At 48.8% G+C, this 22,637-nt stretch overlaps 1 protein-coding gene across 1 annotated transcript in view; it reads left to right on the top strand.

Annotated features, from left to right (window-relative positions):
* The first annotated feature begins 2,221 nt into the window (after window positions 1–2,221).
* Window positions 2,222–22,637, top strand: part of LOC122372571 — a 32,958-nt gene continuing 12,542 nt past the window's right edge. Inside the window, exon 1 of the mRNA XM_043349927.1 lies at window positions 2,222–4,135. Within this exon, the coding sequence (XP_043205862.1) occupies window positions 2,404–3,663 (1,260 nt within the window). The 5' untranslated portion in view covers window positions 2,222–2,403 and the 3' untranslated portion in view covers window positions 3,664–4,135. The remainder of the gene's footprint in view (window positions 4,136–22,637) is intronic.

Here is a 22,637-nt window from a genome sequence, read left to right on the forward strand (position 1 = left end):
TCTTGCACATTTTGAATAACGTAGACGATAAAGCGGTCGTGCCGGCGTGGCTGGCGGCCGCCGTCTGTCGTTTGGGAAAGCGTAACTACAGACGATGGTGTAGCCTTTTCTTTCACAATGCAGTTGGCAATTGGGTCAGGTGATGCTAACGTAGAATACGCGCTAAAGTACGGCTTTAAGCCAGTTGCTCCCGTGCGAACTCCGGCCGATGTTCTTCTTACGGCTCTGGAGACGCGCGGCGCCACCGCAAATATAGACGCTGGCGTAGTTATGAGAATGTATAATGCAGTTTCGTCGGCTAGGTGTCAATCAATCTTTCAGGCAATGCACAAAAATTGGCAGCTGCCTCTGCTGTATAGGAATATTCGCGCGCGCGGTTTCGGCTTTAGTGGTACTCGCCTTCTGCGGCCAATTTCTGCGGAAGATGCCGGAGAGTATGTGTTTGCTAGCCGTCTGGAGCATTTCAACGCGCGTCTAAATGATAATGTGCATCATGGCGGCATAGCTGCCGACGAGTTTCAGCGTGTCATGTCGGTTCGTCAATTTTTTGATACTTTTGTAGTCTCTGAGAAAAAGATAGGTGATCAAAAGGTAATGACAATTGGGCGTCGGCGTCACCAGGTTTGCGGGTCACGTGTGTGCGTCCGTCTGACTCCACACTACGGTAAAAGTAGCGCTAATCCGTCCAGGCAGGGCTTCTGGAAATACGCCCGCGATATTGTTCTTTGGTGTGAACCCTGCTTGCTTGCAGAGGACCTGATGCCGTCTCAGCAGGCTTCACCGGCTGAGGTGTGCATCCATTGGATCTGTAGGTACCACCGTCTGCTGTCAACAGGCTTAGACGTTCCGGCTTTTGTGCGGCGGTATTATAATCATTTTCACCCGTCTGACGCCAACGACGATTCGAGTGCGTCCGAGTCGTCGGATAGCGACGACCCAGATCCCGAAGATCAAGTTATTTTAGAACAAAATGAACCAGTGGAGCCGGAGGCGAATGCGACGCGTTTGCCCGATCGTTTTTATCAGACGGCTCTAGACGCAATGCTAGGTAATCGGGGGGATGATAGGTCGGCGGATGATGGGGAAGCAAATTGCGTACCAGGGGTGGCCGCGGCCGGCATTGCCAATCCGGCTGGCTTTGATTTTCAAGCAGACTGGCTAGGAGACAGGCCAGTTAATCCCGACCTAGTGCGTCGCAATTATCGTAGGCTAGTCGCTAGCGGTACAGGAGACGTCGCACACGCACCGCTGGCTGCCCTCTCAGGGCGTCAGCGCGTGCTGTCGGCGGTTTTAAAGCGCTATTTAACGCAACAGAGGGAATTTGCTTGCTCGCGTCGCCAGTGGGATTCATACGATAGGCAGGTGAAGCAGTGGCGTCTGGCGGGCTCATCGCGTCAGGTCCCACCCGTCAGACCGGATATCGTAGACTTGCGGCAAACGCCGCCGAAGGCACTGCGCGCGTTCCTGCTAGGAGATCCTGGTGCCGGCAAATCTTTCACTTTGCGTTCGGCCGTGCATCAGCTTAGTGAAATGTTAGGTGATGATTTTGCTAAGTGGACAGATGTAGTTAAATTGTCTGCACCGACAGGATGTGCGTCTTTTCACATGGCGCATGGCGCCACTACCATCCATCGTTTATACGCCATCAGCGTGGGCCAAACAGGGGACGAGCCGCTGGCCGAGGATAGCCGTCGCTTTTCGCAACTTTGTGATAGCCTTAGTACTGAGCTAGGCTTGATAATTTTTGACGAGTTTTCAATGATTCAGCGTCGCATGATGCGTTGGGTAATGCAGCGTCTCGGTCAGGCAGGTGTTAACATGGATCACATAGGTGTCCTGTTTGTCGGTGATCCAGCGCAAATTTTTCCAATCGGGGATGTTCCTATTTGGAGCTTGCGTCAGCGCTCGGATGACGGTAATGCATGCTGTGAGGCCTCTATTTTGGGTATGGCAGCTTTCCGTGAATTATTCAGAATGCCGGCGCTTGACACTTTGCCAGGGTATGAAACGTGGAGAACAACGCTAGGTGTAAACCGCGCTGATCTTAGTGACCGCGTACGTGCGGAAGTAGCTCGTTTTCGCGCCGCCGCGTACGACGGCGACTATGAAACTGTTTATTTAAATGAGGTGCGTCGTACTGTTGAAAATGACGAGGTAGCCGCAAAATTTACTAAGGAGATTCTTCCTTCTATGAGATACGGTAAGGCCACCCCGGAGAAAATTCAGTGGCTCAAGGAAAACTGTGCCACAACTGAGGACTTGTCTGCCGATCCTGCGTGGAAATGTGCTATAACGTTACATGGGTATCACTGGTTTAGTGAGTGGGCCGCAAACCGCTCAACAGTAGAGTCCGATAATGCTCGTGCTCTGGTTAATTTTGCTGCAGATAGGAGCGCTCACGTCATGGCCGTAAATTCACAGCACATTCCAGCCAGGAAGGCTCAGAAATTACAAAAATTATCGGCAAAAGAGTTTCGCGCGGTGCCTTCGGTTCTCTTTGCGTGTAGGGGTCTGCCGCTGATGCTGCTAGAAAATGTAGCACCCAGCTTCGGGCTATTTAACGGGTCTCAGGTAGAGTTTGTGGGTCCCCTATATCTAGAAGATGATTTGCTTGTGACTATTAGCCGTCGCGACTTTGCGGAAAAAGTACGTGTTGAAGGTGTGACACTTGTGGAGCCTATCGACACGCCCCATTCAGATAGGGAAAACGTTTATCAGGTGCCGGTGGGAAGCGTCATCGTTAAAGTAAATGGCAATGATTTAGAGGGTAACTGTCTGGATGAACTAGTGGCCACCGCGGACCCTGTTAAGCTAGTTTTGCGCACACCAAAGTGTGCGCCTCATTTGCCCGAGTTTATTGTCGTTCGTGTTCCTGGCTATACCGCCAACGGTGGTCAAAACGTTCTAGGCATAGAAGACGCAGATGATCTTGTTCCCATCCGTGCAGTGAAACGCGGCCGTGCATCTCGCAAAAAGGGCAGCGCTGTTTCTGAAGATAACTGTTCTGAATTTCGCGTAGGTTTTCCGCTCGAGGGGGGCAGCGCGTTTACCGGCTTTAAAGGCCAGGGTGCCACTTTGTCTCGGGTAGAAGTTAAAGTAAAGGAATGGGTGGGCAATCCGGGCTTTTGGACTGTCGTAGTTTCGCGCGTTAAACATCCAAAGCACATGTACATTCCTGAGACAGAATGGCCTACCGCGCAGGAAATAAATGTTCAGCGCCTTAATGATGACGTCATTGAAGCAGAAATTTTTGAGCGCCAAATGCGCATTAATGCCGCCAAAACGTGGCGTCTTTACGTAGAGATAGAGGGCGGAGCTGAATGGTCACGGGAGCAAAATTTGATTGCAGATTACGTACACAGGGCGTGGAGACAGCATCATGTTCAGGACGTAGGTGAAATTGTTTTGCAATGTCTCGCTGCTTCCGGCAGACATGTAGAAATGGTGGAAGTCGTAGCGGTTATAAACAAAATGTTAGCTACAGAAGAAAGCCTGATACTCGCCAGGCCCATCTATTTGACTCAGTCCAAACACAGACAGCTAGAGATGAGTGTTCCCAAGCGTAAGCGGTCTTCAACCGGGGCTAAAAGGCCAGCGTCCACTTCAGTTAGTCGCGGACGACCCGCCAAGCGGGGTCGCAAAACTGGTAGGCCTGCACAGTAATGCTATCTTTTCATCGGATAGAATACGACCGACACTATGTCACGCGCGTGTCAATGGGCTCCACAAGGTGGTTACGTTACGTGTTTGGAAGCAGAATATCACACAGTTAGGTCGGTGTTGAATTCGGGGTCTGGGAGGCCTAGGCCAACCGGTATTTCTTTCTTTCTGCCCTTAGCCCTTTCTACCGTAGGAGCTTCCGGGGTTTCTTTCCTTAACACACCCATCAGCAGTGCACAACTGCACATTTTTACGCTGGTCCGGTGCCATTAATAACGCTCATGGTGTATGCACCAGCTGGTCAATTCGCGTCACTGGTAGGAAGCTGTCAAAAAAGTGGTACTAGGTCGCTAGGCGTTCATTCTATTATACCTAGGTAGGAGGATGTAAAGAGCCTGAAAATAAGTACATAGGTGAAAAATCTCGAGGCTGCACTGTCCCCGCTCATTGTTCTTCTCCCATAGCAGTCTCCAAGGTGTGAGCTTACGGAACCTTGCCCAGGCGTGGGAGATGCGTTAGGTGGCGCTACGTGCGTTAGATGTGACATGCAGCTGGCTAGCCGAGCAGCTTGGTCCGCCGAGTGTGTCAGGTGATGCTTGTGCTGGCATGTCAACGGAAATAGGTAGGCGGTTAGTGGGGAGGTGACTAAACTCTGCCTGGAGACTGCTATCCCCCACCCTGTCGCCTTAATTAACCAATGAGGGGGTTTACTGAACCTTAGGTAGGCTAAAAACGAAACGACATGAAACAATCTATTCCAATTCCAACACTCAGAGTCAGAGATTGCATTTGTGCTTGCATGTCATTTTCCATTAAAAACAAAAAAAAATACAAAAAAACTTTCCGTGCTTGCATGTCTTGCATGTGTGCTTGCTTGTACGATTGCATGTGTGCTTCCGGCAGGGCTGCGGAGTCGGAGTCGGAGTCGGTCGGAGTCGACAGATCTGCCCTGAGTCGAGTCGGAGTCTGAGTCGATTTTGGAAACCGGATCTGGAGTCGGAGTTGGAGTCACCGAAAATCAATCGACTCCGCTGTCCTGGCAGTGCTGCGGAGTCGGAGTCGGGAGTTGGAGTCGGTCGGAGTCGACAGTTCTGCGCGGAGTTGGAGTCGGGGTTGGAGTTGGTTTTTGAAAGTCGGAGTCGGAGTCAGAGTCGCCGAAAATCCATCGACTCCGCAGCCCTGGTGCTTCGCAGGGCTGCGGAGTCGGAGTCGGAGTCGACAGATCTGCCCGGAGTCGAGTCGGAGTCGGAGTCGATTTTGGAAACCGGATTTGGAGTCGGAGTTGGAGTCACCGAAAATCAATCGACTCCGCTGTCCTGGCAGTGCTGCGGAGTCGGAGTCGGGAGTTGGAGTCGGTCGGAGACGACATTTCTGCGCGGAGTCGGGGTCGGAGTTGGTTTTTGAAAGTCGGAGTTGGAGTCAGAGTCGCCGAAAATCCATCGACTCCGCAGCCCTGAGTCACATGCCATTTTCCACAAAAAAAAACTTTCCGTGCTTGCATGCCACCCTAAAAAAAAATAAAAAAACTTACGTGCTTGCATGACTTGCTTGTGTGCTCGCATGGTCTATTTGAGAATGCATGTACCTCATTTCTTCTTTAGTTAAATTTGTTGGTTATGGCAGGTTTTGGGACGTCAATAACTATCTTGTACTTTGGGCAAAAATGTATAGTTAAACCAGTTCCATTTCTTTTGAAAGCTAATCCTAACTACGTCAAGACACGTACAATGCATCAGCTGCATCAGGCTGTATCTCCGTTCGGCTTTTGATCCCCCAATATAAACGTGTCAGTAATATAATAAGTTTATCCCAGTTCCACGAACGTATTATGCAAACTAAGTGTAGTTACGTCAAGAAAGGTACAAAAGCGAGTTGCATCAGATTCCTAGCTCCGTTTGGGTTTTGATCCCCGATATAACCGTTTTGTAGTGGCTCCAATGTCTAAATATGAAACTTCAAAGAAGCGTTCTAATGACCTATCTCATTGGCATCCATTCAGCAAACTATTCGCCAAATTTGAAGTAGTCACTATCTAATTGAGTAAAATTCTTTTAAAAGCTTTTCTTGGGGTAAATGACGTCCAATTTTAAATTGAAGCTATAGATGCATTCATCAACTATTCGCAAAAAAGCAATGTATGTTACGTAAGGCTAGGTGATGCTGACTCGTCCTGAGTAGCTGACCCATTATTAGTTTTGATGTTGAACAATAAGGTAAACCATTCATAATGAATGGAGTGGCTTGCATTGCCACAGGCAAAATTTATGGGGGCGGACAGTGGGAATATCGGCTATTGCTGCCAATGCCATCGGCAGGGTAAATAATATTCACCTGCTACAGCAGATCTGTGTTTGCCGATATGCCACACTGTGGGATGCCTCCTCGTGGCGCCCCCGGAGAGATGGTTGCCTGACGTCGAATGAAGTTCACATAGTAGTTCGCTGCATAATTACTTTTTTAGTTTCTATTTTGTCTGTTTGAAAAGTGGTTATAAGATCAATGCAGAACGTCTCATACGATCATAAATGTACGACTTGTATTGCGCTTTATAATGAGACTTCTTGACGCTTGATAATTGTTGATACCCAGCACGTTTCTAGCAGCTAACTGTTGTTAAAAATAACTTTCGCACGCAACCATCTCACTAAACGTATCCCGCTATCTCAAGCTATTCTTAGTGTTTGTTGTATTCATTACTACACGAAAATAGCATACAGGATATACCTATCTCAAAAATTATGCCACGTGCCAGGACAGACCGTTGCCGGGCAATACAATAAGACATTTTTATACGGCTACCACATGGTATGGGTCAGATATGGGGCGATTGAAAAGCACGTGCCACGTGGAAACGTGTTTGAAGGGGGAACCTCGTGGAAAATCCGAGGAAGCGCTTTGATTGAGGGTGGCTGCTTAAACGGCAGAAATGAATGCACCACACTTGCCGCACGGCGCCATATTTGTCTTAATAGGTCAGTAATTGCGTTTTGCGGACTTCGTGTGTTTTTTGCGGCGGTGTTTGCGTCTGGTGGCGGGCGGGCGTTTTTCCGTTTTTTTTTTTGTGGTGTTTGCGTTTCGCGGCGGGCGGCCGTTTCTGCGGCGTTTTGCGGTTGGCGGCGGGCGGGCGTTTTTTTTTGCGGCGGTATTTCCGTTTTTTTGCGGTGTTTGTGTTTGGCGGCGGGCGGCGGTTTGCGGCGGGCGGCCGTTTTTTGCGGCGGTTTGAGGCAGGCGGCGTTTTGCGGTTGCTGGCGGGCGGCCGGTTTTTTTGCGGCGTTTTGCGGTTTGCGGCGGGCGGCCGTTTTTTGCAGCGTTTTGCGGTTGCCGGCGGGCGGCCATTTTTTGCAGCGTTTTGCGGTTGCCGGCGGCGGCCGTTTTTTTGCGGCGTTTTGCGGTTGGCAGCGGGCGTTTTTTAGCGGCGGCGGTGTTTGCGTTTTTTTGCGGTGTTCGCGTTTTGTGGCGGACGGGCGTTTTTTGGCGTGCGATGCGGGCGGTTTGATTTTTGCGGCGTTTTTTGAGTTTTTTTTTTCTGCGGTTTTCGGCGGGCGGGCGATTTTTTGTTTTTTTTTGCGGCATTTGCGTTGGCGTTTTGGGCGTGCGTTTTGCGGTGTTTGCGTTTTGCGGCGGGCGGGCGGTTTTTCACAATTAAAGTCCCAACCTTCGGATCCGCAGTGCTGTTCGATAAGCGCTGCCCGGGCCTATCCGAAGGTTGGGACTTTTCAATTAATGACGTCGGCAATGTCAGCATTTAAGGCTTCTGAAACGCCGACGATATCCGAAGGTTGGGACTTTTCAATTAAGAACAATCACTATTCTTTAGAATTGTGATTTTCTATTGAAAATCCCAACCTGAGCTACCTCTCTAGGGGGGTGTTTAGCGTTTCTGCCGCGATTTTGGTCATTTTGATCCCCGCGAAAACGGCTCGATAGATTTTCTTGCCATTTTCAGCGTTTGGTCCCGTATCGGGGAGCTACCAGCTGGCATCGGTCGCTTGAAATATAATTAACCCGTTTTGGGGTAATCGGCACGTGCATTTTCCCATAGGGTTAACATGGGGAAAAATTTAAAATGCGATTTGCGCAAAAACTCCACGTTAGAAATGAATTATATTTTTAGGGTCGAATCTCGGGCCGGGACCCCACCTCATGATGGTAATTATTTAAAATATAATTAACAAAATTTTGGGTAATCGTTAAGGACAGTTACCCCATGCTGAGCCTATGGCGATTTCAAAAAATTATTTTCAAATCGATTTTGCAAAAAAATTCCACGTTAGATTTTGAAAAAGTTCCAATATGTTCTGCCCCGGGGTGTCGGCTACCACATGGTATGGGTCAGATATGGGGCGATTGAAAAGCACGTGCCACGTGCAAACGTGTTTGATGGGGTAACCTCCGGGAAAATCCGACATTGGCCAACTGGGGGTCCTATGGCTCCGAAACCACTCCACCTAGCGACACCAAATCAGTGCAGCCGGTGAGCAGATGAGTCCAGCTTGTCGCACCAGTGGTCACGTGGCGCACGTGCTATTGCACGTGCCGTGGCACGGGGTCAATTTTTGTTCTTAAATACACCAACATTGTGAAATGCAAGGAATGGGGGAAATAGCCGTCAGGCCGTCAGTTTTTATGATAGAGTCGATCTGAATACGGGTATAGACACAGAATGAACGGTGCTAGAAAACTGCTATCTCGGATTTTTTGTAAAATGAGAAATTAAAAATTCTAGGGAAATTATATATTAGAAAGGTGAAATTTCCCTAAATTTTCTCGTTTTTCGAGTTTAGCCGTCCACTGTTCATCAACGGTGACACCGGCCGGGATAATCTTTTACATGCTGATGGCTACGTCGATGGGTCATTACGTGGCGTGAACGGTGAAGCTGTCACAGGTCCGGCACGTGCCACGTGGCCACGTGTTTGAGTCGAGTACCTCCCAGATTATCGTGTATAAGCCAACTTGTGGCCTTATAGCACGAAAACAGCAGCAGTCAGGAAGCCTGAAATGGAACAATCGGTGAGGGGACAAGCCCTGCTTGCACGACCGGTGGTCACGTGGCACACGTGCAAATCTGGGCACCTCCGCTGCGGAGATATTTTATAGTGAAATATTCAAATGTACATAACTTTGTAAGTTTAAGTCCGATTGGGCTAAAATTTGGTGGGTGGATGAATTGTTAACCGACATGAACGAATGCGCCATGTTTGTTGCAGTGCGCCACGTTTGTCTCAAAGCGCCATTTTTGCCGCAAATCGCAGAATGTGCGTAACTTTGTCGAACATGGGACGATTAGGGTGCGCTTTGATTGAGGGATTGCTGCTTAAACGGCAGATATGAATGCACCACACTTGCCGCAAGGCGCCATATTTGTCTTAATGCGTCAGTGTTTGCGTTTTGCCTACGGCGGGCGTTTTTTTTTGCGGCGGTGTTTGCGTTTTTTCGGTGTTTGCATTTGACGGCGGGCGGCCGTTTTTGCGTTTTTGGCGGTGTTTGCGTTTGGCGGCGGGCGGCCGTTTTTTGCGGCGTTTTGCGGTTGGCGGCGGGCGTGCGTGCGTTGCGGGCGTTTTTTGCGGCGGTGTTTGCGTTTTTTGCGGTTTTTGTGTTTGACGGCGGGCGGGCGGGCGATGCGGGTATTTTTGCTGTTTGCGTTTGGCGGCGGGCGGCCGTTTTAGCGGCGGTTTGAGGCGGGCGGCCGTTTTTTTGCGGCATTTTGCGGTTTGCGGCGGGCGGCCGTTTTGTGGTTTGCGGCGGGCGGCCGTTTTTTTTACGGCGTTCGTTATTTGCGGTTAGCGGCGGGCGGCGGGCGGTCGTTTTTTTTTTGTGGCGTTTGGCGGTTTGCGGCGGGCGGCCGTTTTTTGCGGCGTTTTGCGGTTCGCGGCGTGCGGCCGTTTTTTGCGGCGTTTCGCGGTTGGCGGCAGGCGATGCGGGCGTTTTTTTGCGGCGGCGGTGTTTGCGTTCTGCGGCGGACGCGCGTTTTTTGCGGCATTTTGTGCGTTTTTTTCTGCGGTTTTCGGCGGGCGGGCGATTTTTTTGGTTTTTTTGCGACATTTGCGTTGGCGTTTTGGGCGTGCGTTTTGCGCGTTTTGCGGTGTTTGCGTTTTGCGGCGGGCGGGCGGTTTTTCACAATTAAAGTCCCAACCTTCGGATCCGCAGTGCTGTTCGATAAGCGCTGCCCGGGCCTATCCGAAGGTTGGGACTTTTCAATTAGACAATCACTATTCTTTAGAATTGTGATTTTCTATTGAAAATCCCAACCTGAGCTACCTCTCTAGGGGGGTGTTTAGCGTTTCGGCCGCGATTTGGGTCATCTTGATACCCTCGAAAACGGATAGTTAGATTTTCTTGCCATTTTCACCGTTTGGTCCCGTGTGGGGGAGCTACCTGCTGGCAAAGTTACAAAAAATATAATTGACACGTTTTGGGGTAATCGGCACGTGCATTTTCCCATAGGGTTAACATGGGGGAAAATTTAAAATGCGATTTGCGGAAAAACTCCACGTTAGAAATGAATTATATTTTTAGGGTCGAATCTCGGGCCGGGACCCCACTTCATGGTGGTAATTATTCAAAATATAAATGAAAAAAAATTTCGGGTAATCGGGACGGACAGTTACCCCATGCTAAGCCTATGGCGATTTCGAAAAATTATTTTCAAATCGATTTTGCAAAAAATTTCCACGTTAGATTTTGAAAATGTTTCAATATGTTGTGCCCCGGGGTGTCGGCTACCACATGGTATGGGTCAGATATGGGGCGATTGAAAAGCACGTGCCACGTGCAAACGTGTTTGATGGGGGAACCTCCAGGAAAATCCGACATTGGCCAGCTTGGGGCCCTATGGCTCCGAAACCACTCCACCCAGCGACACCAAATCAGTGCAGCCGGTGAGCAGACGAGTCCAGCTTGTCGCACCAGTGATCACGTGGCGCACGTGCTATTGCACGTGCCGTGGCACGGGGTCAATTTTGGTGCTTAAATATACTAGCATTGTGAAATGCAAGGAATGGGGGAAATAGCCGTCAGGCCGTCAGTTTTTATGATAGGGTCGATCTGAAAACGGGTATAGACACAGAATGAAGGGGGCTAAAAAACTGCTATCTCGGATTTTGTGTAAAATGAAAAATTCAAAATTCTGGGGAAATTATATATTCGAAAGGTGAAATTTCACTAAATTTTCCCGTTTTTCTAGTTTAGCCGTCCACTGTTCAGGGACGGTGACACCGGCCGGGGTCATCTTTTATATGCTGATGGCCACGTCGATGGGTCATCACGTGGCGTGAACGGTGAAGCTATGAAAGGTCCGGCACGTGTCACGTGGCCACGTGTTTGTGTCGCGTACCTCCCAGATTATCGTGTTTTTGCCGATTTGTGGCCTTATAGCACGAAAACAGCACAAGTCAGGAACACTGAAATGGTGCAGTCAGTGAGGGGACAAGTCCTGCTTGCACCACCGGTGGTCACTTGGCACACGTGCAAATCTGGGCACCTCCGTTGCGGAGATATTTTATAGTGAAATATTCAAATGTACATAACTTTTTCAGTTTAAGTCCGATTGGGCTAGAATTTGGTGGGTGGATGAACTGTTAAGCGACATGAACGAATGCGCCATGTTTGTTGCAGTGCGCCACGTTTGTCTCAAAGCGCCATTTTTGCCGCAAAGCGCAGAATGTGCGCAACTTTGTCGAACATTGGACGATTAGGATGCGCTGTAATTAAGGGATGGCTGCTTACACGGCAGATATGAATGTACCACATATGCCGCAGGGCGCCATATTTGTCTTAATGCGTCAGTGTTAGCGTTTTGCCTACGGCGGGCGTTTTTTTTTGCGGCGGTGTTTGCGTTTTTCGGGGTTTGCGTTTGACGGCGGGCGGCCGTTTTTGCGTTTTTGGCGGTGTTTGCGTTTGGCGGCGGGCGGCCGTTTTTTGCGGCGTTTTGCGGTTGGCGGCGGGCGTGCGTGCGTTGCGGGCGTTTTTTTTGCGGCGGTGTTTGCGTTTTTTGCGGTTTTTGTGTTTGGCGGCGGGCGGGCGGGCGATGCGGGTGTTTTTGCTGTTTGCGTTTGGCGGCGGGCGGCCGTTTTAGCGGCGGTTTGCGGCGGGCGGCCGTTTTTTGCGGCGTTTTGCGGTTTGCGGCGGGCGGCCGTTTTTTGCGGCGTTTTGTGGTTTGCGGCGGGTTGCCGTTTTCTACGGCGTTTTGCGGTTTCCGGCGGCCGGCCGTTATTTGCGGTTAGCGGCGGGCGGCGGGCGGTCGTTTTTTGCGGCGTTTAGCGGTTTGCGGCGGGCGGCCGTTTTTGCGGCGTTTTGCGGTTCGCGGCGTGCTGCCGTTTTTTGCGGCGTTTCGCGGTTGGCGGCGGGCGATGCGGGCGTTTTTTTTGCGGCGGCGGTGTTTGCGTTTTTGCGATGTTTGTGTTTTGCGGCGGACGCGCGTTTTTTTGCGGCATTTTGTGCGTATCCGAAGGTTGGGACTTTTCAATTAGACAATCACTATTCTTTAGAATTGTGATTTTCTATTGAAAATCCCAACCTGAGCTACCTCTCTAGGGGGGTGTTTAGCGTTTCGGCCGCGATTTAGGACATCTTGATACCCTCGAAAACGGCTCGTTAGATTTTCTTGCCATTTTCAGCGTTTGGTCCCGTGTGGGGGAGCTACCGGCTGGCATCGGTCGCTTGAAATATAATTAACCCGTTTTGGGGTAATCGGCACGTGCATTTTCCCATAGGGTTAACATGGGGAAAAATTGAAAATGCGATTTGCGCAAAATCTGTTCAGTAATATTTGTCCACATTTTTAGGGTCAGTTCTTGGGCTGGCACCTCACCTTCTGGATGTAATTATTTAAAATATAAATGACAAAATTTCGGGTAATCGACGCCGACAGTTACCCCATGTTGAGCCTATGGCAATTTCGAAAAATTATTTTCAAATCGATTTTACAAAAAATTTCCACGTTAGATTTTGAAAAAGTTCCAATATGTTGTGCACCAGGGTGTCGGCTACCACGTGGTATGGGTCAGATATGGGGCGATTGAAAAGCACGTGCCACGTGCAAACGTGTTTGATGGGGTAACCTCCGGGAAAATCCGACATTGGCCAACTTGGGGTCCTATGGCGTGGAAACCACTCCACCTAGCGACACCAAATCAACGCAGCCGGTGAGCAGATGAGTCCAGCTTGTCGCACTAGTGGTCACGTGGCGCACGTGCTATTGCACGTGCCGTGGCACGGGGTCAATTTTTGTTCTTAAATACACCAACATTGTGAAATGCAAGGAATGGGGGAAATAGCCGTCAGGCCATCAGTTTTTATGATAGGTTCGATCTGAAAACGGGTATAAACACAGAATGAAGGGGGCTAAAAAACTGCTATCTCGGATTTTTTGTAAAATGAAAAATTCAAAATTCTGGTGAAATTATATATTCGAAAGGTGAAATTTCCCTAAATTTTCCCGTTTTTCGAGTTTAGCCGTCCACTGTTCAGGGACGGTGACACCTGCCGGGGTCATCTTTTACTTGCTGATGGCCACGTCGATGGGTCATCACGTGGCGTGAACGGTGAAGCTATCAGAGGTCCGGCACGTGCCACGTGGCCACGTGTTTGAGTCGCGTACCTCCCAGATTATCGTGTGTTTGCCGATTTGTGGCCTTATAGCACCAAAACAGCACAAGCCAGGAACACTAAAATGGTGCAATCAGTGAGGGGACAAGTCCTGCTTGCACCACCGGTGGTCACGTGGCACACGTGCAAATCTGGGCACCTCCGTTGCGGAGATATTTTAAAGTGAAACATTTAAATGTACATAACTTTGTCAGTTTAAGTCCGATTGGGCTAGAATTTGGTGGGTGGATGAATTGTTAAGCGACAGGAACGAATGCGCCACGTTTGTCGCGGTGCGCCACGTTTGTCTCAAAGTGCCATTTTTGCCGCAAATCACAGAATATGCGTAACTTTGTCGAACATGGGACGATTAGGATGCGCTTTGATTGAGGGATGGCTGCTTAAACGGCAGCTATGAATGCACCACACTTGCCGCAAGGCGCCATATTTGTCTTAATGCGTCAGTGTTTGCGTTTAACGGACGGCGTGCGTTTTTTGCGGCGGTGTTTGCGTTTTTTTCGGTGTTTGCGTTTGGCGGCGGGCGGCCGATTTTGCGTTTTTTTTGTGGTGTTTGCGTTTCGCGGCGGGCGGCCGTTTTTTAGCGGCGTTTTGCGGCTGGCGGCGGGCGGGCGTTCGATGCGGGCGTTTTTTGCGGCGGTATATGCGTTTTTTTGCGGTGTTTGCGTTTGCCTGCGGGCGCGGTTTGCGGCGGGCGGCCGTTTTTTGCGGCGTTTTGCGGTTTGTGGCGGGCGGCTGTTTTTTGCGGTGTTTTGCGGTTGCCGGCGGGCGGCCGTTTTTTTGCGGCGTTTTGCGGTTGCTGGCGGCCGGCCGTTATTTGCGGTGTTGCGGTTTGCGGCGGGCGGCCGTTTTTTTTTGCGGCGTTGCGCGGTTGGCAGCGGGCGATGCGTTTTTTTTGCGGCGGCAGTGTTTGCGTTTTGCGGCGGACGGGCGTTTTTGTGGCGTTTTTTTGCGTTTTTTTCTGCGGTTTTCGGCGGGCGGGCGATTGTTTTTTTTGCGAAGTTTGCGTTTGCGTTTTGGGCGTGCGTTTTGCGGTTTTGCGTTTGGCGGCGGGCGGGCGGTTTTTCACAATTAAAGTCCCAACCTTCGGATCCGCAGAGCTGTTCGACAAGCGCTGCCCGGGCCTTTTTTTCTGCGGTTTTCGGCGGGCGGGCGATTGTTTTTTTTTGCGAAGTTTGCGTTTGCGTTTTGGGCGTGCGTTTTGCGGTGTTTGCGTTTGGCGGCGGGCGGGCGGTTTTTCACAATTAAAGTCCCAACCTTCGGATCCGCAGTGCTGTTCGACAAGCGCTGCCCGGGCCTATCCGAAGGTTGGGACTTTTCAATTAGACAATCACTATTCTTTAGAATTGTGATTTTCTATTGAAAATCCCAACCTGAGCTACCTCTCTAGGGGGGTGTTTAGCGTTTCTGCCGCGATTTGGGTCATCTTGATACCCTCGAAAACGGCTCGTTAGATTTTCTTGCCATTTTCAGCGTTTGGTCCCGTATCGGGGAGCTACCGGCTGGCAAAGTTACAAAAAATATAATTGACACGTTTTGGGGTAATCGGCACGTGCATTTTCCCATAGGGTTAACATGGGGGAAAATTTAAAATGCGATTTGCGGAAAAACTCCACGTTAGAAATGAATTATATTTTTAGGGTCGAATCTCGGGCCGGGACCCCACTTCATGGTGGTAATTATTTAAAATATAAATGACAAAATTTCGGGTAATCGTCACAAACAGTTACCCCATGCTGAGCCTATGGCGATTTCGAAAAATTATTTTCAAATCAATTTTGCCAAAAATTTCCACGTTAGAATTTGAAAAAGTTCCAATATGTTGTGCACCGGGGTGTCGGCTACCACGTGGTATGGGTCAGATATGGGGCGATTGAAAAGCACGTGCCACGTGCAAACGTGTTTGATGGGGTAACCTCCGGGAAAATCCGACATTGGCCAACTGGGGGTCCTATGGCGTGGAAAGCACTCCACCTAGCGACACCAAATCAACGCAGCCGGTGAGCAGATGAGTCCAGCTTGTCGCACTAGTGGTCACGTGGCGCACGTGCTATTGCACGTGCCGTGGCACGGGGTCAATTTTGGTGCTTAAATATACTAGCATTGTGAAATGCAAGGAATGGGGGAAATAGCCGTCAGGCCGTCAGATTTTATGATAGGGTCGATCTGAAAACGGGTGTAGGCACACAATGAAGGGGGCTAAAAAACTGCTATCTCGGATTTTTTGTAAAATGAAAAATTCAAAATTCTGGGGAAATTATATATTCGAAAGGTGAAATTTCCCTAAATTTTCCCGTTTTTCGACTTTAGCCGTCCACTGTTCAGGGAGGTTGACACCGGCCGGGGTCATCTTTTACATGCTGATGGCCACGTCGATGGGTCATCACGTGGCGTGAACGGTGAAGCTATCAAAGGTCCGGCACGTGCCACGTGGCCACGTGTTTGAGTCGCGTACCTCCCAGATTATCGTGTGTTGTCCGATTTGTGGCCTTATAGCACGTAAACTGCACCAGTTAAAAAGCCTGAAATGGTGCAATCAGTGAGGGGACAAGTCCTGCTTACACCACCGGTGGTCACGTGGCACACGTGCAATTCCGGGCACCTCCGTTGCGGAGATATTTTATGGTGAAATATTCAAATAAACATAACTTTGTCAGTTTATGTCCGATTGGACTAGAATTTGGTGGGTGGACGAATTGTTAAGCGACAGAAACGAATGCGCCATGTTTGTTGCAGTGCGCCACGTTTGTCTAAAAGCGCCATTTTTGCCGCAAAGCGCAGAATGTGCGTAACTTTGTCGAACATTGGACGATTAGGATGCGCTGTATTTGTAATTAAGGAATGGCTGCTTAAACGGCAGATATGAATGCACCACATTTGCCTCAGGGCGCCATATTTGTCTTAATGCGTCAGTGTTTGCGTTTTGCCTACGGCGGGCGTTTTTTGCGGTGGTGTTTGCGTTTTTCGGTGTTTGCGTTTGGCGGCGGGCGGACGTTTTTTGCAGCGTTTTGCGGTTGGCGGCGGGCGTGTGTGCGTTTTTGCGGTGGTGTTTGCGTTTTTTGCGGTTTTTGTGTTTGGCGGCGGGCGGGTGGGCGATGCGGGTGTTTTTGCGGTGTTTGCGTTTGACGGCGGGCGGCCGTTTTAGCGGCGGTTTGCGGCGGGCGGCCGTTTTTTGCGGCGTTTTGCGATTTGCGGCGGGCGGCCGTTTTTTTTGCGGCGTTTTGCGGTTTGCGGCGGGCGGCCGTTTTTTGCGGCGTTTTTGTGGTTTGTGGCGGGCGGCCGTTTTTTTTGCGGCGTTTTGCGGTTGCCGGCGGCCGGGCGTTCTTTGCGGTGTTGCGGTTTGCAGCGGGCGGCCGTTTTTTGCGGCGTTTCGCCGTTGGAGGCGGGCGATGCGGTTTCTTTTTGCGGCGGCGGTGTTTGCGTTTTTGCGGCGTTTGCGTTTTGCGGCGGACGGGCGGTTTTTGGCGGCGTTTTTTTGCGTTTTTTTCTGCGGTTTTCGGCGGGCGGGCGATTTTTTTTGCGGAGTTTCCGTTGGCGTTTTGGGCGTGCGTTTTGCGCGTTTTGCGGTTTTGCGGCGGGCGGGCGGTTTTTCACAATTAAAGTCCCAACCTTCGGATCCGCAGTGTATCCGAAGGTTGGGACTTTTCAATTAGACAATCACTATTCTTTAGAATTGTGATTTTCTATTGAAAATCCCAACCTGAGCTACCTCTCTAGGGGGGTGTTTAGCGTTTCTGCCGCGATTTGGGTCATCTTGATACCCTCGAAAACGGCTCGTTAGATTTTTTTGCCATTTTCAGCGTTTGCTCCCGTATGGGGGAGCTACCGGCTGGTACCGGTCGCTTGAAATATAATTAACCCGTTTTGGGGTAATCGGCACGTGCATTTTCCCATAGGGTTAACATGGGGAAAAATTAAAAATGCGATTTGCGCAAAATCTGTTCAGTAATATTTGTCCACTTTTTTAGGGTCAGTTCTTGAGCTGGCACCTCACCTTCTGGGGGTAATTATTTAAAAATCATAGGGTACAGTTTCGGGTAATCGTGACGGACAGTTACCCCATGTTGAGCCTATGGCGATTTCGAAAAATTATTTTCAAATCGATTTTGCCAAAAATTTCCACGTTAGATTTTGAAAAAGTTCCTATATGTTGTGCACCGGGGTGTCGGCTACCACGTGGTATGGGTCAGATATGGGGCGATTGAAAAGCACGTGCCACGTGCAAACATGTTTGATGGGGGAACCTCGTGGAAAATCCGACATTGGCCAACTGGGGGTCCTATGGCGTGGAAACCACTCCACCTAGCGACACCAAATCAACGCAGCCGGTGAGCAGATGAGTCCAGCTTGTCGCACTAGTGGTCACGTGGCGCACGTGCTATTGCACGTGCCGTGGCACGGGGTCAATTTTGGTGCTTAAATATACTAGCATTGTGAAATGCAAGGAATGGGGGAAATAGCCGTCAGGCCGTCAGATTTTAAGATAGGGTCGATCTGAAAACGTGTATAGACACAGAATGAACGGTGCTAGAAAACTGCTATCTCGGATTTTTTGTAAAATGAAAAAATTAAAATTCTAGGGAAATTATATATTAGAAAGGTGAAATTTCCCTAAATTTTCCCGTTTTTCGAGTTTAGCCGTCCACTGTTCAGAGACGGTGACACCGGCCGGGGTCATCTTTTACATTCCGATGGCCACTTATATTGGTCATGACGTGGCGTGAGCTGTTAAGCTGTCAAAGGTCTGGCACGTGCCACGTGGCCACGTGTTTGAGCCGAGTACCTCCCACATAATGGTGTTTTGGACAGCTGGTGGCCGTTATAGCGTGGAAACAGAACCAGCTAAGAACACTAAATTGGGTCAGTCGGTGAGGGGACAGGTCCTGCTTTCATCACCAGTGGTCACGTGGCACACGTGTTCAGCTGGGCTCCTCTTTTGCGGAGATATATTATCGTGAAATATTCAAATGTCCATAACTTTCTCAAATATGACCCGATTGGGTTCAAATTTGGTGGGTGACTGCATTTTTAAGCGTCAATGACAACTGCGCCGCGTTTGATTCACCGCACCACATTTGTCATTATGCGCCATAATCGCCCGAAATCGCAAAATGTTTGTAACTTTGTCAAACATGATCCGATTTGGATTCAATTTTGGGGACGGATGCATGCTTAAGCAACACATACGAAGGACTGCCCTTGCCGCAATGCGCCACAATTGTAACAGTGCGCAATTTATGCCGCAAAACGCACCAGTCCACAACTTTGCCAAATAGGGACAACACTATTCGACCGCCACCCTTGCAGCATTCTATAACTCAGGAACCACTGGACCGATCGGGATGAACGAAACTCCATTCGAATTAGGGGATACGATTTTGTCAGCCGTTTCGATGTTGATGACCTCAAGTGACCTGGGTAACCTCAAAAGGTCAACTTGGCATTAGCCGTTTTCACGACGGGCTATCCGGCGAGTGCACCTTATTTGACCAAATCTGCACGTAGTCTCTGGTGCAGCAAATATCTTCATTTTATGAATTTATTTAAGTGTTTTAATCGATGATACTCTCTGATAATATGACAAAGCAGGCATAGGTATAAGCAATTAGCGCAACCCTAGCTGATAGCTACTAAGAGATACACGGAACCTAATTTGACCAAATCTGCACCTAATCTGCACCAAATGTGTACCAGATGGCCGTCTTGAAAACGGCTATTGACGCGCCTATTGCAGTCATTCTATTACTCAGGAACTACTGGGCCGATCGAGACGAAAACGCCACCAGTCGACTCAGCGTATGCGATTTCATCAGCCGTTTCGAAAATGGTGATCTCAGGTGACCTCGGTGACCTTGGGAGGTCACATGACCGTTGTCGCCTATATCAGCCATTCTATAACTCAGGAACTACTAGGCCGATCGAGCTGCGTGATTGTCGTATCAAAGAGCCCTCAGCAGGCCGCAAAGGGCTCTCAACTGACGTCAAACGGCCCTACGAAGGCCTCAAAGGACTCTTAGTTGGTGTCAGAGGGCCCCCAGCAGGTGTCAGAGGACCCTCAGCTGACATCAAATGGCCATCAGCTGGCGTCAAATGGCGGTCAGAACTCAGAAGGCCTCAAAGGGCCCACAGAAGGCCTCAAAGGGCCCTCGGATCTTCGGGCCCTTTGAGGGCTTCTTCGTTGTGACCGTGCTGCTTTGTCGGTAAGGTGCGCAGTCGCCGTGTCCCTCGCTCGCCGCCGGGACAGCGAAAGGTTGGTGATCTGGGCCGCCGTATGCCCTGGTACGGTCTTCCTGAATATCTGTTACGACTGTTACTAGGAAAGTGAGCATGCCGCCTGAAAATTGTGTCTTTGTAGTTTGTGGAATACAAGTGAGAAGAAAAAAACTTTCAATCTCTGGTCTGTGATCTCGCCACGTATCATTGTAATGACTTTTCATGTCGATGTGCCTAAATAAATACGCGAATTGGCGTGAAAATGGGGTGCTGCCCCGCTCATACACATCCGGGCCAACCCGTGACTAGCCTCCGCTTCTAGCAGCCGGGATCGGTCGGCCGGCCGGCAGTCAGACGATGCCCGGGCTGATTTCCGAGGGTCCCTTGCATTCACGCTTATTAACCCGCGACCGCCTGGGGGGGGGGGTCGGATCCGACCCCCCTTCCTTTTTTCTTGAATAACTCATGAACCGCTTACACTATCAACCTGAAACTTGGCATACCTTCTCCTCCATCAATTTGACGTCTCCTAAGTAATTTTTAAGATTTTTTTCCAAAACTTCTTTAGATACCTATATCGATTTTAGCGATGTAACTACATGGCGTTTCCAGTCAAAAGGTGGTAAATGTTTAAAAATAGCCAAAAATCAAGGTTTTAATCAAAATGCAAATTAGGGACATGAATAGACGCAGCTCAACGACTTCTTTAAATAAGCTATCTCGGATTTTCCATGAAATGCGTTTTTCACCCCTACAAATTCCAAAAGGAAAACAGCTAATAAAATAAATTTTTTTGAGAATTTCCAAAAAAAAACGGAATATATGTTATAGAGCTCTATTAGAACATTAGATGTCCCAAATTTCAACTTTCTATCTTGATTTTTGACCCCAAATTGTACAAAATAGCTGCAACATGGTAGGGATGGTGACGTCATAAGCATTTTCGGGAATTAGAGGCACTTCTGAACATCGCATGTGAAAACAAATGGCACCACTAGATTCCTGGGACAAAGCTCTCGTAGAGACCTTTCGAACGCCGCCTCGTGGGGCTCGATACAATATCACTCTAAAAAATGAAAGGGGGGCCCAAACTTCCAGAGGGGCCCCTTGAGAAAACTTTGCCACCCATCCAAAATTACCTTCCGCCGCTTCTGCCCCCCCCCCCCCCCCCTGGCTACGTCCATGCACGTCCATGTCATCGATATGGGCGTCGTTTCAGAGCACGTGGCGTCGAATGGTGAAGGTGTCATTGACATCGGTTCAGTGGTTTCGAAGCATTGTCATGTTTGCTAATCTCGTCTGCTTTTTAGACACTCGCCCGGGGAGTGGCCTATGGAGTGGTCCAGCAGAGAACTTGTTTGTCATTTTGTAGAGGGATTAAAAAATATGCACCCGTCAAAATGTTTACAATGGTTCATTATTGTAACGCATGCGCCAGGTTGCAGCTCATGTAATTTCATCAAGAACTTAAATAATAACCTAATTTAAGGGGTTTGTAGTTTTTTTTTAAAATATGACAGGTGTTTCATGCTTTTTTTGCCTTGAATGTTCAAAAAACGATAAATTCAAGGAATATGTGAATATGTACAAGTAAATAAGGCTCTGACGGTCTTTTTTTTTTGCTACCAAAAATTTGAATATCCACCTCCCGCCAATTCTAACGGCCAACGGCCTGCTTTTGCTTGAGCTCGAAGGTAGGTGGTCGACGTTTTTTCCGGATAGTTATTCAAGTGGAAATTTGCTACTATGCAGTGTATCTTCACCGCCAGGATTTCTTGAATTGGTTGCGCATAACATGGATAATGTTGTTTCCCGCTTTTCTCCCAAGCTGAGGCTATTTCAGGCTAAAAGGTTATGATGCGGCAATTGCGACGCATATAACGCGTTTAAAATGAAAGCACTTATTTTTCCTGGTTTGTTGGACTGGGTACGTGCTGGATGTTGATCTAAAATGCTGAGATAAAGCATTTAGGGAGTTGTCACAGTTGTTGCTATGTGTATTAAAACTGAAACATTTTCCTGGTTCATTGGGCTTTGGTAATATATGGATTGGGTGAGCTGGCTAGCCAGCTGGCGACCTGCGATATAGCAAGGTATGAAGGACAAACATTAAAAATGGCTTGAAAACTGAAATTGCTAGGTGGATATTCACTCTTTTATATCTAGCATTGATATGCAACAAGTTCTGCTAGTGCCATTGTACGGCGCAGGCTGGCAAATAATCCAGTTAATACCACAACCCGGTTTGTTGAACTATATGCTGGATGTGGATATAAAATGCTGAGATAAAGCATTTAAGGTAGGTAGGTATTCCTAAAGCAGGTGTCTCAGGTGCTGCCATGTTTGTGAAAGATTGCTAGCCTCAGTAGTCAGTTTTTGTAAAGCATTTAGGGCAACTATTCTTATAGTAGGTGATGAAAGTGCTAGACTCCAGTCTTTTTGGTAGGTAGCAGTAGGTAACTAATGCAGACGGCACGGTTGTAGTAAAGCAGGCATCACACTTGTTTCTGCAACCAAGGAGAGGCGCTGTAGGTTAGGTGGTATTTTTTTAGTTTTAGGTGGTAGGTTTAGGCTGTAGGTTAGGCTAGGTTTGGTTTGTTTAGAAAGCACCTCTGGGTAGCCTTGCCTTGGATGAAAAAAGAAGTGTGACGCCTGCTTTATAATTACTAATGGCATGAGCTGACATATGCGACACCGTAGGTTGTAGGTTGGCAATTGGTAGAGCAGACGTCACAATGGGTAGCCACTCGAGTCACAGCTGAAAGTCTACATCTAGGTCTCTAGACTGAGACTTGGGGGTATCACTAGGTTAGACGTAGCACAAGCTGCCACATGTGCAGGAATGTCTTTCTAACCAAACCAAAACAAATTAACCAAACTTTACCTAAGCTGACCTACAACCTTCAACCTATGGTGTCGCCATAGATGAAGTATTCCTAATCCATGGTATCGCATATGGCAGCTCATGCTACGCCTGCCTGACTTACGACTGTTACATACTTTGGTCTACATGCTCAAATTTGTTAAATAGCTTTTCATAGCCTTTTGTATGATGTCTGCTCTACTGACGCCATAGGTTTTATGTTGTAGAAAGTAGGCTGTAGGTTGTAGGTCAGGTTATGTATGTTTTATTTTGGCTTGGTTAGAAAGATGCATTC

This window comes from Amphibalanus amphitrite, unplaced genomic scaffold (genome assembly GCF_019059575.1).
Source record: "Amphibalanus amphitrite isolate SeventyFive unplaced genomic scaffold, NRLGWU_Aamphi_draft 001374F_arrow, whole genome shotgun sequence".
Classification (NCBI taxonomy): Eukaryota; Metazoa; Arthropoda; class Thecostraca; order Balanomorpha; family Balanidae; genus Amphibalanus; species Amphibalanus amphitrite.